Source organism: Pan paniscus, chromosome 6 (genome assembly GCF_029289425.2).
Source record: "Pan paniscus chromosome 6, NHGRI_mPanPan1-v2.0_pri, whole genome shotgun sequence".
NCBI lineage: Eukaryota > Metazoa > Chordata > Mammalia > Primates > Hominidae > Pan > Pan paniscus.
This window is the reverse complement of record NC_073255.2, coordinates 7,862,248-7,874,720: the sequence shown is the minus strand read 5'-3', so window position 1 is coordinate 7,874,720 and position 12,473 is coordinate 7,862,248. Positions and strand designations below refer to the sequence as shown.

The 12,473-nt window shown below is 55.4% G+C and overlaps 1 protein-coding gene across 6 annotated transcripts in view; it reads left to right on the top strand.

The window, feature by feature from the left end:
• The window catches only part of CARD11 (caspase recruitment domain family member 11), a 138,517-nt gene extending 127,273 nt beyond the window's left edge, over positions 1-11,244 (top strand). For all 6 annotated transcript variants that reach the window (XM_003819749.5, XM_034963554.3, XM_055115698.2 and 3 more), the window contains 5 exons: positions 1,821-1,956; positions 3,715-3,894; positions 5,015-5,139; positions 7,155-7,270; positions 10,544-11,244. In XM_003819749.5, the coding sequence (XP_003819797.1) occupies positions 1,821-1,956; positions 3,715-3,894; positions 5,015-5,139; positions 7,155-7,270; positions 10,544-10,748 (762 nt within the window). In that variant the 3' untranslated portion in view covers positions 10,749-11,244. The remainder of the gene's footprint in view (positions 1-1,820; positions 1,957-3,714; positions 3,895-5,014; positions 5,140-7,154; positions 7,271-10,543) is intronic.
• Positions 11,245-12,473: the final 1,229 nt, after the last annotated feature.

Below are 12,473 nucleotides of genomic sequence, written 5' to 3'. Positions count from 1 at the left end.
TGCTTTGTGTTTGTACACCACTTGCAACTCTTCACAGTGCCTCACATCTCCTGTCCCGTTTTATCCTCTCAGTGACAGGTGGGTAGACAATCTCTGTGCCTGTGGGAAGCAAATCCCACTTTCATAAAAGATTGAGGAAACTTATGGTGAAAAGAAACTGGAGTTAGCTGTTCAGATACTAATAGAAAGATCAGAAGCAGTGTATCAGGAGATGAAAACAAACATCCTAAATATCTAGGCCAGATCAGGTCCTCATTAATTGAGCATTCAACTTATCTGAGCATCCCAGCAGCCAAGGAAAAAAGGGAACCCAGCAGAGTCTTTCAATCTTATCTGTCTTGGGAAACATTTTAGCAATCAAGACCAGAAAGGACTTTTCCCTTCTACTTAATTCTAAAAGGGATTTTTTTTTTTTTTTGACGTGGATCATTATACAAAGAACATTGACTAGCATCGTGTGTGGTATCTTCAGAAATGGTTTCTCGTAAATGCAGAAACACTCTTTGGGATCGTTTCTTGTATCGCCCGTGGACAAAAGCCAAGGGGATAATATGAAAATGTGACCCCATGAGCGTGTTCCTGTGTGGCTGCCTCACTCATTAGACCCCAACGGAGACAGTGTTATGTTCCGCTGCTCCATCTCAACCTTGGAACAGGGAAACCCAGGGAAATTGTGAGCAGTGTGACCCTAAAATCCAGGTAGACACAAACAAGTGGTGGAGAGACACCCAGGTGGAAAGGAACCCTGGCAAAGTCTGAGGGGTTCACGAAGGCAGAACCATTTGAGATGACGCATTTTTACACCCGCATGACATGCAAGAGTGGAACCTTGGGGCCAGGCGCAGTGGCTCACGCCTGTAATCCCAACACTTTGGGAGGCTGAGGCGGGTGGATAACTTGAGGTCAGGAGTTCGAGACCAGCCTGGCCAACATGGTGAAACCCCGTCTCTACTAAAAATACAAAAAGTAGCTAGGTGCAGTGACAGATGCCTGTCATCCCAGCTACTCAGGAGGCTGAAACAGGAGAATCACTTGAACCCGGGAGGCAGAGGTTGCAGTGAGCCGAGATCACACCACTGCACTCCAGCCTGGGTGAGAGTGCGACACTCCATCTCAAAAAAAAAAAAGTGAAACCTTGGGAGTCTCATCCAGAGCCCTGTAGCCAGTTAACAGAGAGCTGGCTGACACCCCAGATGCCATGCGTTTTCCTTCCTGCAGAAGGAAGAGTGTGGAGAGACTCAAAGTAGCCCATAGAATGTGGTGTGAACCTGCTTCTGGGCCCATTGCCAGGGCATCTGTTTCTGCCCTCCAGGACTCAACTCTGTGAATTGTAGAAAAAAGTGGGCACCCCCATTAAACTTAGGGATACCGAAGCAGAAAGGCATGGTGAGCACAGTGTCAGAGGGAGGTGGCATTGTCCAGCACATGCCCAGCAGGGGGACAGTCCCTGCCCACAGGGGTTTCCACCCAGAGGTCTTCACGGCTGGGGCGGCTCAGGTCCCACAGTGCCTGCAGAGCTGCACCTGAGGTTCCCACGGGGATGCAGATGAGCTTGACCCGAGACTCATCCGGCTGCGGAAGACAGCGTGGGCACCGATTCACTCATTTACCTACTGAGAACATCTCTCCAGTGGCTAAAGGGCTCGAGCCACCTGCTGGGAGTCTCCTGCTTTTATAGGGGAAATGACTGGCCCAGGAACCCCCAGGGGCAGAGCAGGGATTTGAACAAGGTCTGGCTTTGCCGGGTTGAGGGCAGCACCCTGTCTGTTTAGAAGTGGAAGCAAAACAGTCCTCCCCCGACCCTCCCTCTTCTCCTCCAGTTCGTCAGCAGGTCCGAGAACAAGTATAAGCGGATGAACAGCAACGAGCGGGTCCGCATCATCTCGGGGAGTCCGCTAGGGAGCCTGGCCCGGTCCTCGCTGGACGCCACCAAGCTCTTGACTGAGAAGCAGGAAGGTACATGGGGACCGCCTGGCCCCTCCCACCACTCCCAGCCACAGTCACACATGCCTCACCCTCACCTGGGGGAACATCGGTCCTTGTGAGGGGGCCTGGAAGTCCTCAAAAGGGAGAGGAGGGTGGACACAGGTGGCTCACGCCTGCAATCCCAATGCTTTAGGAGGCCAAGGCTGGAGGATCGCTTGAGGCCAGGAATTCAAGACCAGCCTGGGCAACATAGTAAGACCCCCATCTCTACAAAAAAATATAACTATGGCCGGGCGCAGTGGCTCACGCCTGTAATCCCAGCACTTTGGGAGGCCGAGGCGGGCAGATCACAAGGTCAGGAGATCGAGACCATCCTGTGAATGGTGAAACCCCGTCTCTACTAAAAATACAAAAAATTAGCCGGGCGTGGTGGCAGGCGCCTGTAGTCCCAGCTACACTGGAGGCTGAGGCGGAAGAATGGCGTGAACCTGGGAGGTGGAGCTTGCAGTGAGCTGAGATAGCGCCACTGCACTCCAGCCTGGGTGACAGAGCGAGACTCCGTCTCAGAAAAAAAAAAATATATATATATATATATATATAACTATAAAATATAGAAAAACATTAAAATAAAAACATAAAGCATTAAAAATAAATCTTAAAATATGTAAATAGCTAGGCATGGTGTCACGTGCCTATGGTCCCAGCCACTTGGGAGGCTGAGGTGGGAGGATCACTTGAGCAGGAGGTTGAGGCTGCAGTGAACCAAGATAACATCACTGCAGTCACTCTGGCCTGGGCCATACAGCAAGAATCCTAGCTCTAAAAATAAAAATAAAAGACAAAAATAAATTAAAAGGGTGAGGGAGCCTGGCCTTGGCTGTGAGGACCATGCTGCCTCGGGGTGACATCCCGCCAAGCTCACCCGATAACGACGCTCTCGTGTGGTTGCTTCGCGCCCGGGTGCCCGTGTTAATTGGGGCTGTTTGCTGTGAAGTGTTCGTTTTATTGATTTCTCTACCCACTGAGTGCCACTTGCCATTTATCAACCCGGCGAGGGGCCTCCCGGTCCACCGTCCCCCACCCCGCTGGCCCTGGCTGGCCCTGCTCAGGGAAAGGGAAGCCACACAGCCCTGGCTGGATCTCAAAGGAGGCCTTGGGGTGGCTTCCCGGGCTGGCCCTTTGGACGTTGGAGTGGCCAGGCCAGGGTACAAGAAAAGGCACAAGGGACAAGGGACAGGCTGCCAGTTTCTGGGAGCTGTTTCCTCGGGCTGCCTGGGGGTGGCTTCATCAGAACCCCAGGCTTCTGTGTGGCTCTGCCACCCCAGCCACAGAGGGACTGAGAAGGTGGAACTGAGGCCAAGTCGTCCCTCCCAGTGCTCCTGGGAGACACCCAAGGTCTTGGCCGCTGGTCCTGGTGTCTCGTGGGCACCTGCCGGCACTTGCTTTCCTTGCCCTCGCCCTCCCCTCCGCTGGGCTGTACCCAGTCCATACCCTTCCTCCAAGAAGCCCTCCTTGATCGTCTGCCAAGGCAAACTTTCCCTCCAGAGCTCAGCCAAGGTTCCTGCATTTGTCACACACTCTGCCTGCCCCCCATCACACCTCCCCTCCCTGGCACACAAGCCCCAAGCAGTGCCAGCCTGAGGTGACCTCAGACACTGGATGCCCGGGGCAGCAGCCAGGCCTTCACACTGACGGTGGCTTCCAGGACCCAGCCCAGGGGCCCCGTCCTCCGTGGAAGGTCTTCGGAGCCCCAGGGGTCTGACCGCCACCCTCTCCTGCCCCTGCCAGAGCTGGACCCTGAGAGCGAGCTGGGCAAGAACCTCAGCCTCATCCCCTACAGCCTGGTACGCGCCTTCTACTGCGAGCGCCGCCGGCCCGTGCTCTTCACGCCCACCGTGCTGGCCAAGACGCTGGTGCAGAGGCTGCTCAACTCGGGAGGTGCCATGGAGTTCACCATCTGCAAGTCAGGTGAGCGGCGAGCCACGGCCACCTGGGGAGCCCCGCGGGAGCCATGAACCAGGACGACTTCCCCTCTTCTCTTCCCTCCTCCCCTCTTCTCTTCCCTCCTCCCCTCTCCTCTTCCCTCCTCCCCTCTCCTCTTCCCTCCTCCCCTCTCCTCTTCCCTCCTCCCCTCTCCTCTTCCCTCCTCCCCTCTCCTCTTCCCTCCTCCCCTCTTCTCTTCCCTCCTCCCCTCCTCTCTTCCCTCCTCCCCTCTTCTCTTCCCTCCTCCCCTCTCCTCTTCCCTCCTCCCCTCTCCTCTTCCCTCCTCCCCTCTTCTCTTCCCTCTTTCCTCCTCTTCCCTCTTTCCTTTCCTTCCTCCTCCCTTCTCCCTCTTCTCTTCTCCCTCCTCCAACTTCTCACTCCTCCCCTCCCCCTCCTCACTTCCCTCCTCCCCTTTCCTCCCCTCCTTTTCTTCTTCCTCATCCTCCCCTCCCTCCTCCCTCTTCTTCCCTCCTCCTCCTCCCCATCACCCCTCCTCCCCCTGGATAGGTGGATGGATGGATGGAAGGATGGCTGAATGGATGATGGGTGACCGGGTGGGTGGACAGATTGATAGATAAATGGGTGGGTGGATGGATGGATGGAAGGATGGGTGGGTGGATGGGTGAGTGGGTGGATGGATGGATGAGTGGATGGATGGATGGATGGATGGATGGATAAGTGGATGGGTGGATAGGTGGACAGATGGGTGGGTGGGTGAGGGGTCGGTAGATGGGTGGGTGGATGGATGGGTAGGTGGGTGGGTGGGTGGAACAGGAGATTTATTTAGACTGGTGATCAGCCTTGCACCACGGTGCCTGAGCTGCTTTGTCCAGTGAAAGGTATTGCTGAGAAGCCAAACCATGAGTATTTGCCAAGCACCTGCTCTATGGGCTGCCATGGGGAGTATGGAGAAGGTTAACCTTAGCCCTGCCCTCAAGGAGCTTCACAGTCTAGTCGAGGGGAGACGAGATTCATTTAAACATGGCTGGAAGGGGATCGGACATCGAGTTCTGTAGAGCCCAGAAGGTGGCAGGCAGGGCCTGAGTGGGATGGTCAACCCAAGGCCACCTCGTGCTGCCCTCAGGACTGGCCCCTCTCTCTGCAGATATCGTCACAAGAGATGAGTTCCTCAGAAGGCAGAAGACGGAGACCATCATCTACTCCCGAGAGAAGAACCCCAACGCGTTCGAATGCATCGCCCCTGCCAACATCGAAGCTGTGGCCGCCAAGGTGAGGCGGGGACTGGGAGGTTGGATGGGGCCAGGACCCTCCGTGATGATCCTCATGAGGCCACCTGGGCCAGGGACAAGGGTGGGATGAAGAGTTGCTTTCACCTCCCCGTGGCCAGACCTCTCCTTTTCCCCTTGTCCCAGCAGCTGCCCCGTGTTAACTCCCTCTCTGCGCCCTTGTTCCCTGGGCTCCGAAGTGAGTTTTTATTTTGGAGCTTTCTATTTGTGTTGGCTTCCTGGAGCTGGTGTGTGTTCGCATTATTTAGGAGTGTGTGTGTCTGGTTGTGATAACAAGGGCCAGAGATAGAGAACGAGCTCATCAGCGCGAGAGACAGGATGAACATGAAGGTGACAGGTATTGCATTCACCAAACGAGGGAAAAACGGGGCATCACAAGGGTTATTGGCAACGATGCAAAAAGGTTGTCTGTGTGCAATGTGGAGTCTTTGGAGCCAGACAACGTGACCTAAGCGTTGAGCTCTTCCTCGTCCCAGCACTGGATGAAGAAAAGGCTCTCTGTCCGCGTCACTGGAGGGCTCCCCCAGCTGCCGCGGGCTGGCTCCGTGGTGGACGCTGACCTTGGGGATGGCAAGAGCAGATGGTGGTGTTTTTGTTTTTTTTAAGTCTGGGCCACAGCAGTTTAGGAAATTCTGACAGCTGGAGCGGATAGAAAGTGAGCAGACAGGGTTGGAGCTGAGATTGTTTTTAGCTGAAAAGAAGAAGCCTTCCAGCAGATCTGTGCTGTAGAAATGTGGGCCATGGTCCTACTGGTGGGGAATGGGGAGCAGTGGCCCCGCAGGAGGCCCAAGGAGACCCTGGGTGAGGGGGGTCATTCCCACCTCCAGACACGAGTGCTAGACTGCGTTCAGTTTGTGAAATTCACTGAGCTGCATGCTTAGAATGCTGTGTTTATGTTCTATTCCAATGCAAAGTTTGATGTTTTATTTATTTAGAGACTGGGGCTCGCTCTGTTGCCCAGCCTGGAGTGCAGGGCATGATCCCGGCTTACTGCAGCTGCGACTTCTAGGCTCAAGCAACTCTCCCGCCTCTGCCTCCCGAGTAGCTGGGACTACAGTTACTCACCACCATGCCCAGCTAATGATTTTCTAATTTTTTTAGAGATAGGGTCTTGTTATATTGCCCAGGCTGGTCTCGAACTCCTAGCGTCAAGCAATCCTCCCACCTCCCAAAGTGCTGGGATTGCTGGCATGAGCCACCATGCCCAGCCAACATTTGGTGGAATTTTTTTTTAAGTGATGCCTTCAGCAAAGCAGAAATTGCCCTTTCTCAAAATGATGAGCTCATGGTTGAGAACCTTGCAGATACTCCTGGGACCTGCCAGCCTGGCCGCCTCACCCTTCGTGTGTTCCCTACCCTCTTACTTGAAGGCTGGCTAGGGTAGCAGGTGTTTTGGGGTGTGTGTGTGTGTGTGTGTGTGTGTGTGTGTGTGTGTGTGTGTGTTTGAGACAGTGTCTCACTCTGTCACCCAGGCTGGAATGCAGTGGCACCATCTCGGCTCACCGCAACCTCCACCTCCCGGGTTCAAGTGATTCTCCTGCCTCAGCCTCCCGAGTAGCTGGGATTACAGGCGTGGGCCACCGCACCCAGCTAATTTTTATACTTTTAGTAGAGACAGGGTTTTGCCGTGTTGGCCAGGCTGGTCTCGAACTCCTGACCCCAAGTGATTGGCCCGCCTGGGCCTACCAAAGTGCTGGGATTACAGGCGTGAGCCACCACGCCTGGCTGGTAGCAGGTGTTTCATTCAAACTCATTCACGCCACCTGGTTCACCCCGTCCGGGGCCTCATTTCTGCCCATGAACATCACTGTGGTCAGCAGAGTCCTGGAGTGTCCAGACTCATGGGGGGGGGTCTCATCTCCTGGATCAGCGGCAGGTGGCTTTCAGGGCTCCCGCCCCGCTATAGACCCCAACCCTGCATCCAGGCCCCGCTGCAGGCACCTTCACAGGAGCGGGAGGTGGGTGGGCTGCTGCTGACCAAAGCCGCTGTGCCCGCAGAACAAGCACTGCCTGCTGGAGGCTGGGATCGGCTGCACGAGAGACTTGATCAAGTCCAACATCTACCCCATCGTGCTCTTCATCCGGGTGTGTGAGAAGAACATCAAGAGGTTCAGGTAGGGCTCCCAGACCCCTAAGGGCTGCCCCCTCCTGTCCCTAGCACCCCACCAAGCCTCCATGGATCGCAGGAGGCTTTTGTGCCCCCACCTCATGCACCCCTTTTGTAAACCCTCACCAAGTACAGGACTGACCTTGCAGAGCTGATGCCAAGGACAGCGGCCGAGATAGTGACTCACATATGGGGCGCATCACAGGGCACAAGAGCTGGGAGGGACGGGGCGGAGTGCCCATCACCCAGGGTGGTCCGGGAAGGCCTGGGGGATCCGTCAGCGAGACCCATGGCAGTGAGGGGGGCCTAGGAGATGAGAAAGAAGACGCAATCTGGGCAGCAGGGGAACAGCTGGTGCTCAGACCCTGAGACAGGTGTTTGGGCGGAATGGTGAGGGACGGAGGGGTGAGGGGCGGAGTGGTGAGGGACAGAGGGATGAGAGGCTGGGGAGTGAGGGGCAGAGGGTGAGGGACAGAGGGGTGAGGGACAGAGGGGTGAGAGGCTGAGGAGTGAGGGGCGGAGGGTGAGGGACGGAGGGTGAGAGGCTGAGGGGTGAGGGGCGCAGGGGTGAGAGGCGGAGGGTGAGGGGCGCAGGGGTGAGGAGCGGAGGCGTGGGGGCGGAGGGGCGAGGGGCGGAGGGGCGAGGGGCGGAGGGGCAGGGGGCGGAGGGGCGGGGGGCGGAGGGGCGAGGGGCGGAGGAGCGGGGGGCGGAGGGGTGAGGGGCAGCGGGTACAGGCCATGCAGGGCCACGGGAGGCTGCGGCATCTTGTTCTGGGTGCATCTGGAGGCCACTGAAGGTTCTGAGCAGAGGTGTGGCATGGTCCACTTTAGGGTATAAACGCACCTCTCACCTCTGGACACGGGCAGGGTGGCGCTGTGGGCCGGGCTTCTGTCTGAGAGGTGATGAGAGGCAGTCTGACTCCGAATCCGTGTTCAGGGTCGAGCCTGCAGGATTCGGGAAAGGGTTCACTCTGGGGTTCCAGAGAACCAGAGGCTGGGCGCGGTGGCTCACGCCTATAATCCCCACACTTTGGGAGGCCAAGGTGGGCACATCAGCTGAAGTTGGTAGTTTGAGACCAGCTTGGCCAACATGGTGAAACCCCATCTCTACTAAAAATACAAAAAAATTAGCTGGGCGTGGTGGCGGGCACCTGTAGTCCCAGCTACTCGGGAGGCAGAAGCAGGAGAATCGCTTGAACGTGGGAGGGGCAGGTTGCAGTGAGCTGAGATCGAGCCACTGCACTCCAGCCTGGGCGACAGAGTGAGACTCCGTCTCAGAAAAAAAAAAAAAAACAAAAAAAAAAACGAAAGGACGGCGCTGAGGTTTGGGGCCTGGGTGATGAGGACAGACTGGCCCTTAAGTGGCTTCATCTCGGATCCCCGCCCCTCCTCGCACGCACCTGCAAAATAAATGTCCTGCCGCCATTTTGCAGAGGGAATCACAGACTGAGAGTTTAGGCCCATTCATTCCTTTTCACCAGATACTCACTGAGCCATTGTGAAGGGTTAGGCTCTGGGGAACCCAGCAGTGAGCAAAAGAGACGGGCATCCCCCTCGATACCTCACACCCGTTAGGCTGGCCAGGACCAAAAGGACAGAAACTGACAAGTGTTGACGAGGAGGGTAGACGTCAGAACCTGGTGCACAGCTGCTGGAAATGCAAAAGAGAGCGGCCACTGTGGAGGACAGCATGGCGATGCCCCCAAAAATTAAAAATAGAATACTATATAATCCAGCAACCCCACCTGCGGGCATATCCCCAAGAGAATTGAGAGCAGGGTCTGTAAGAGACATATACACGCCCGTGTTCACAGCAGCGTTACTCCCAATAGCCAAAACGTAGACGTCACCTAAGGGTCAGTCTGTGGGGAGTGAATACACACAATAGGGCCCATCCATACAGGCTAGGAAGGTGGCAAGAGCTGAAAACCTTGCAAACTGTTAACAAAAAAAGAGTTGAAACAAAGAAACAATAATACATTTAATGCATGAGAAATACTAGCATGGTACACACCCCCTTCCCTGATCTGTCCTGCCTGGGAATGTGTTTATGGTGCAGTGTGTATCACAACAAAAATACTGTATGGAGTATTTTTTTTTTTTTTTTTTTTTTGAGATGGAGTCTCACTCTGTCACCCAGGCTGAAGTGCAGTGGCACGATCTCGGCTCACTGCAGCCTCCACCTCCCAGGTTCAAGAGATTCTCCTTCCTCAGCCTCCCGAGTAGCTGGGATTACCCACCACCATGCCTGGCTAATTTGTGTATTTTTACTAGAGATTGGGTTTCACCATGTTGGCCAGCTGGTCTCGAACTCCTGACTTCAAGTGATCCTCCTGCCTCGGCCTCCCAGAGTGCGGGGATTACAGGCCTGAGCCACCGCACCCGGCCCATACAGTGGAGTATTATTCAGCCTTGAAAAGGAAGGAGATTCTCACACCCACTCCAACATGGATGAACCTTGAGGGTGTCATTCTCAGTTAAATAAGCCAGTTACAAAAACACACATGCTGTATGTGATTCCGCTTCTGTGAGGTCTCTAGAGCAGTCAGATTCCTAGAGACAGCAAGTAGAAGGGTGGTTCTCAGGGGCTGCAGGAGGGAAGATGGGGAGTGAGTATTTAATGGGCCCAGAGTTGCAGTTTGGGAAGTTGAGAAAGTTCTGGAGATTGGTTGCACAGCGGTGTGAATATACCTCATGCTACTGAACTACTCACTTAAAGAATAGGTAACATGGTTGATTTTATTTTATGCGTACCTTAGCACAATTAAAAATAAAAAGGATGTGGCCGGGAGCGGTGGCTCACGCCTATAATCCCAGCACCTTGGGAGGCCAAGGCAGGCAGGTCATTTGAGGTCGAGAGTTCAAGACCAGCCTGGCCAACAGGGTGAAACCCCATCTCTACTAAAAATATAAAAATTAGCCGGGCATGATAGCATATGCCTGTAGTCCCAGCTACTCAGGAGGCTGAGGCAGGAGAATCACTTGAACCCGGGAGGTGGAGGTTGCAGTGAGCCGAGAAAGTGCCACTGCACTCAAGCCTGGGCAACAGAGCAAGACTCCATCTCAATCAATCAATCAATCAATAAGGATGTATTTGGAATTTCCGATGAACAGCATGAAGGGGCACGGTCCCTAGCGTTAAGAGGCACGGACGCTATAGGGAGAAGCAAGGCAGGGAAGGGGTGGGGACCACGGCAGTCAGGGGTGGCCGGACAGTTTGGTGCCACACCAGCGCCACGGCCTTGCAGCCTCCACACAGCCCCTGCGTGTCTCCTCCCAGAAAGCTGCTGCCCCGGCCTGAGACGGAGGAGGAGTTCCTGCGCGTGTGCCGGCTGAAGGAGAAGGAGCTGGAGGCCCTGCCGTGCCTGTACGCCACGGTGGAACCTGACATGTGGGGCAGCGTAGAGGAGCTGCTCCGCGTTGTCAAGGACAAGATCGGCGAGGAGCAGCGCAAGACCATCTGGGTGGACGAGGACCAGCTGTGAGGCGGGCACCCCGGGCAGAGAGACGCTGTGGCAAGGGGCATCCTATGAGACAGGCACCCTGGGCAGAGAGATGCAGTGGGTGCGGGGGGATCCTGTGGCCCACAGAGCTGCCCCAGCAGACGCTCTGCCCCACCCGGTGATGGAGCCCCGGGGGGACAGTCGTGCCTGGGGAGGAGCAGGGTACAGCCCATTCCCCCAGCCCTGGCTGACCTGGCCTAGCAGTTTGGCCCTGCTGGCCTTAGCAGGGAGACAGGGGAGCAAAGGACGCCAAGCTGGAGGCCCGAGGCCAGCCGGCCTCTCGAGAGCCAGAGCAGCAGTTGAATGTAATGCTGGGGACAGACGTGCTGCTGCCAGTAGGGCGGGGACCCGGACAGCCAGGTGACTACCAGTCCTGGGGACACACTCACCATAAACACATCCCCAGGCAGGACAGATCGGGGAAGGGGTGTGTACCAGGCTATGATTTCTCTTGCATTAAAAGGTAGTATTATTTCTTTGTTTCGACCCTTTGTTTGTGAACAGCTTGCCAGGCCTTGAGCCCTTGCCGCCTTCCTAACCTGAAAACCGTGCCCAGTGAGCTTAGCTGGGGACTCAGGCCCCATGTTCCTGGGTAGGGTGAAGGTGGGGTGACCACACACCCCAGGGTCCCAGGACAGGCCTGATTTACCCCTGGGCTTAGGGTAATACTTGCTAATCGCACCCTATGGACTCAAATGCATCCTGATTTGGAAGATCAATAAATTATCTTGTCACCCTGAGAAGGGCCCATCCTCTCACTGACCCTGGGGAGCCCTTGCAGTCTGTGTCTGGCCTGCCCCGTAACTCCAGCCCTGAGGCCGGGCCCCCGTCACTCAGCTCTTCTCTGCACATAACTGCCCCTGCCCCACATTCAATGTCCCTAAAGGGCAGCCCCGCTTCCTCCTGCAGGTCAGGAGCAAGCACGTGAGGTACAGCCCTCTGGGGGGTTCATACCCCACTGCCCAGGAGCTTGAGGGGTGCAGGAAAGCCACGCCCGCTCCCCAGCAGGTAGCAAAAGTCCTAGGAGTTCTAGAACCATTCTTCTCCTTCACCCCCTTGACGCAAATTTGCCGAGTGTGGACCTGACAGGCACAGCCAAACCAGGCCAGGTTGCACCCTCACGGGGCACCACACTGCATGTGCAGGAAGCTGCTGGGTGGCAGGCTCGGATTCAAACCCGGGTCTGTCTGAATGTGGGAACTGTGGGAGCAACTGCTCACTAACAACCTAATACCCAGATTCCCCTTCCTTCCTAAGAGAATCCTGACTTATCCTGGGAATCTACATGCACAGCTCAAAGACCATATATCCCAGCCTCCCTTGCAATTAGGGAAATGTAAGGGGAAGTTTGGGGGAGAGACAAATGGCGCTTCCTCCAGTTTTCTGCTGCGGATGCAGACGCAATGGCTGGAGCACCAGCAGTGTTCTTGCATCTTGAGGTGACTGTGAGGGTGGAAACCCCACTTGGAGGATGGCAGATCAGAAAGAAAGAAGGAGCCACAGTCACTGATGATACTTGGGGGCCCAGGACTGCTGCTTGGGTTTCTTTTACATGAGACAGAAAGAAATTTGTGTCTTGTGTTAAATGACTGTTATTTCAGTTCTCTGTTACTTGCAGCCAAGAGCAATTCCTAACAAATACAGGAGAAAACTTTATTCTTTATAGTTTCAAATACCATGGGCATGGGTTAATCCTCTGCTGGGTTT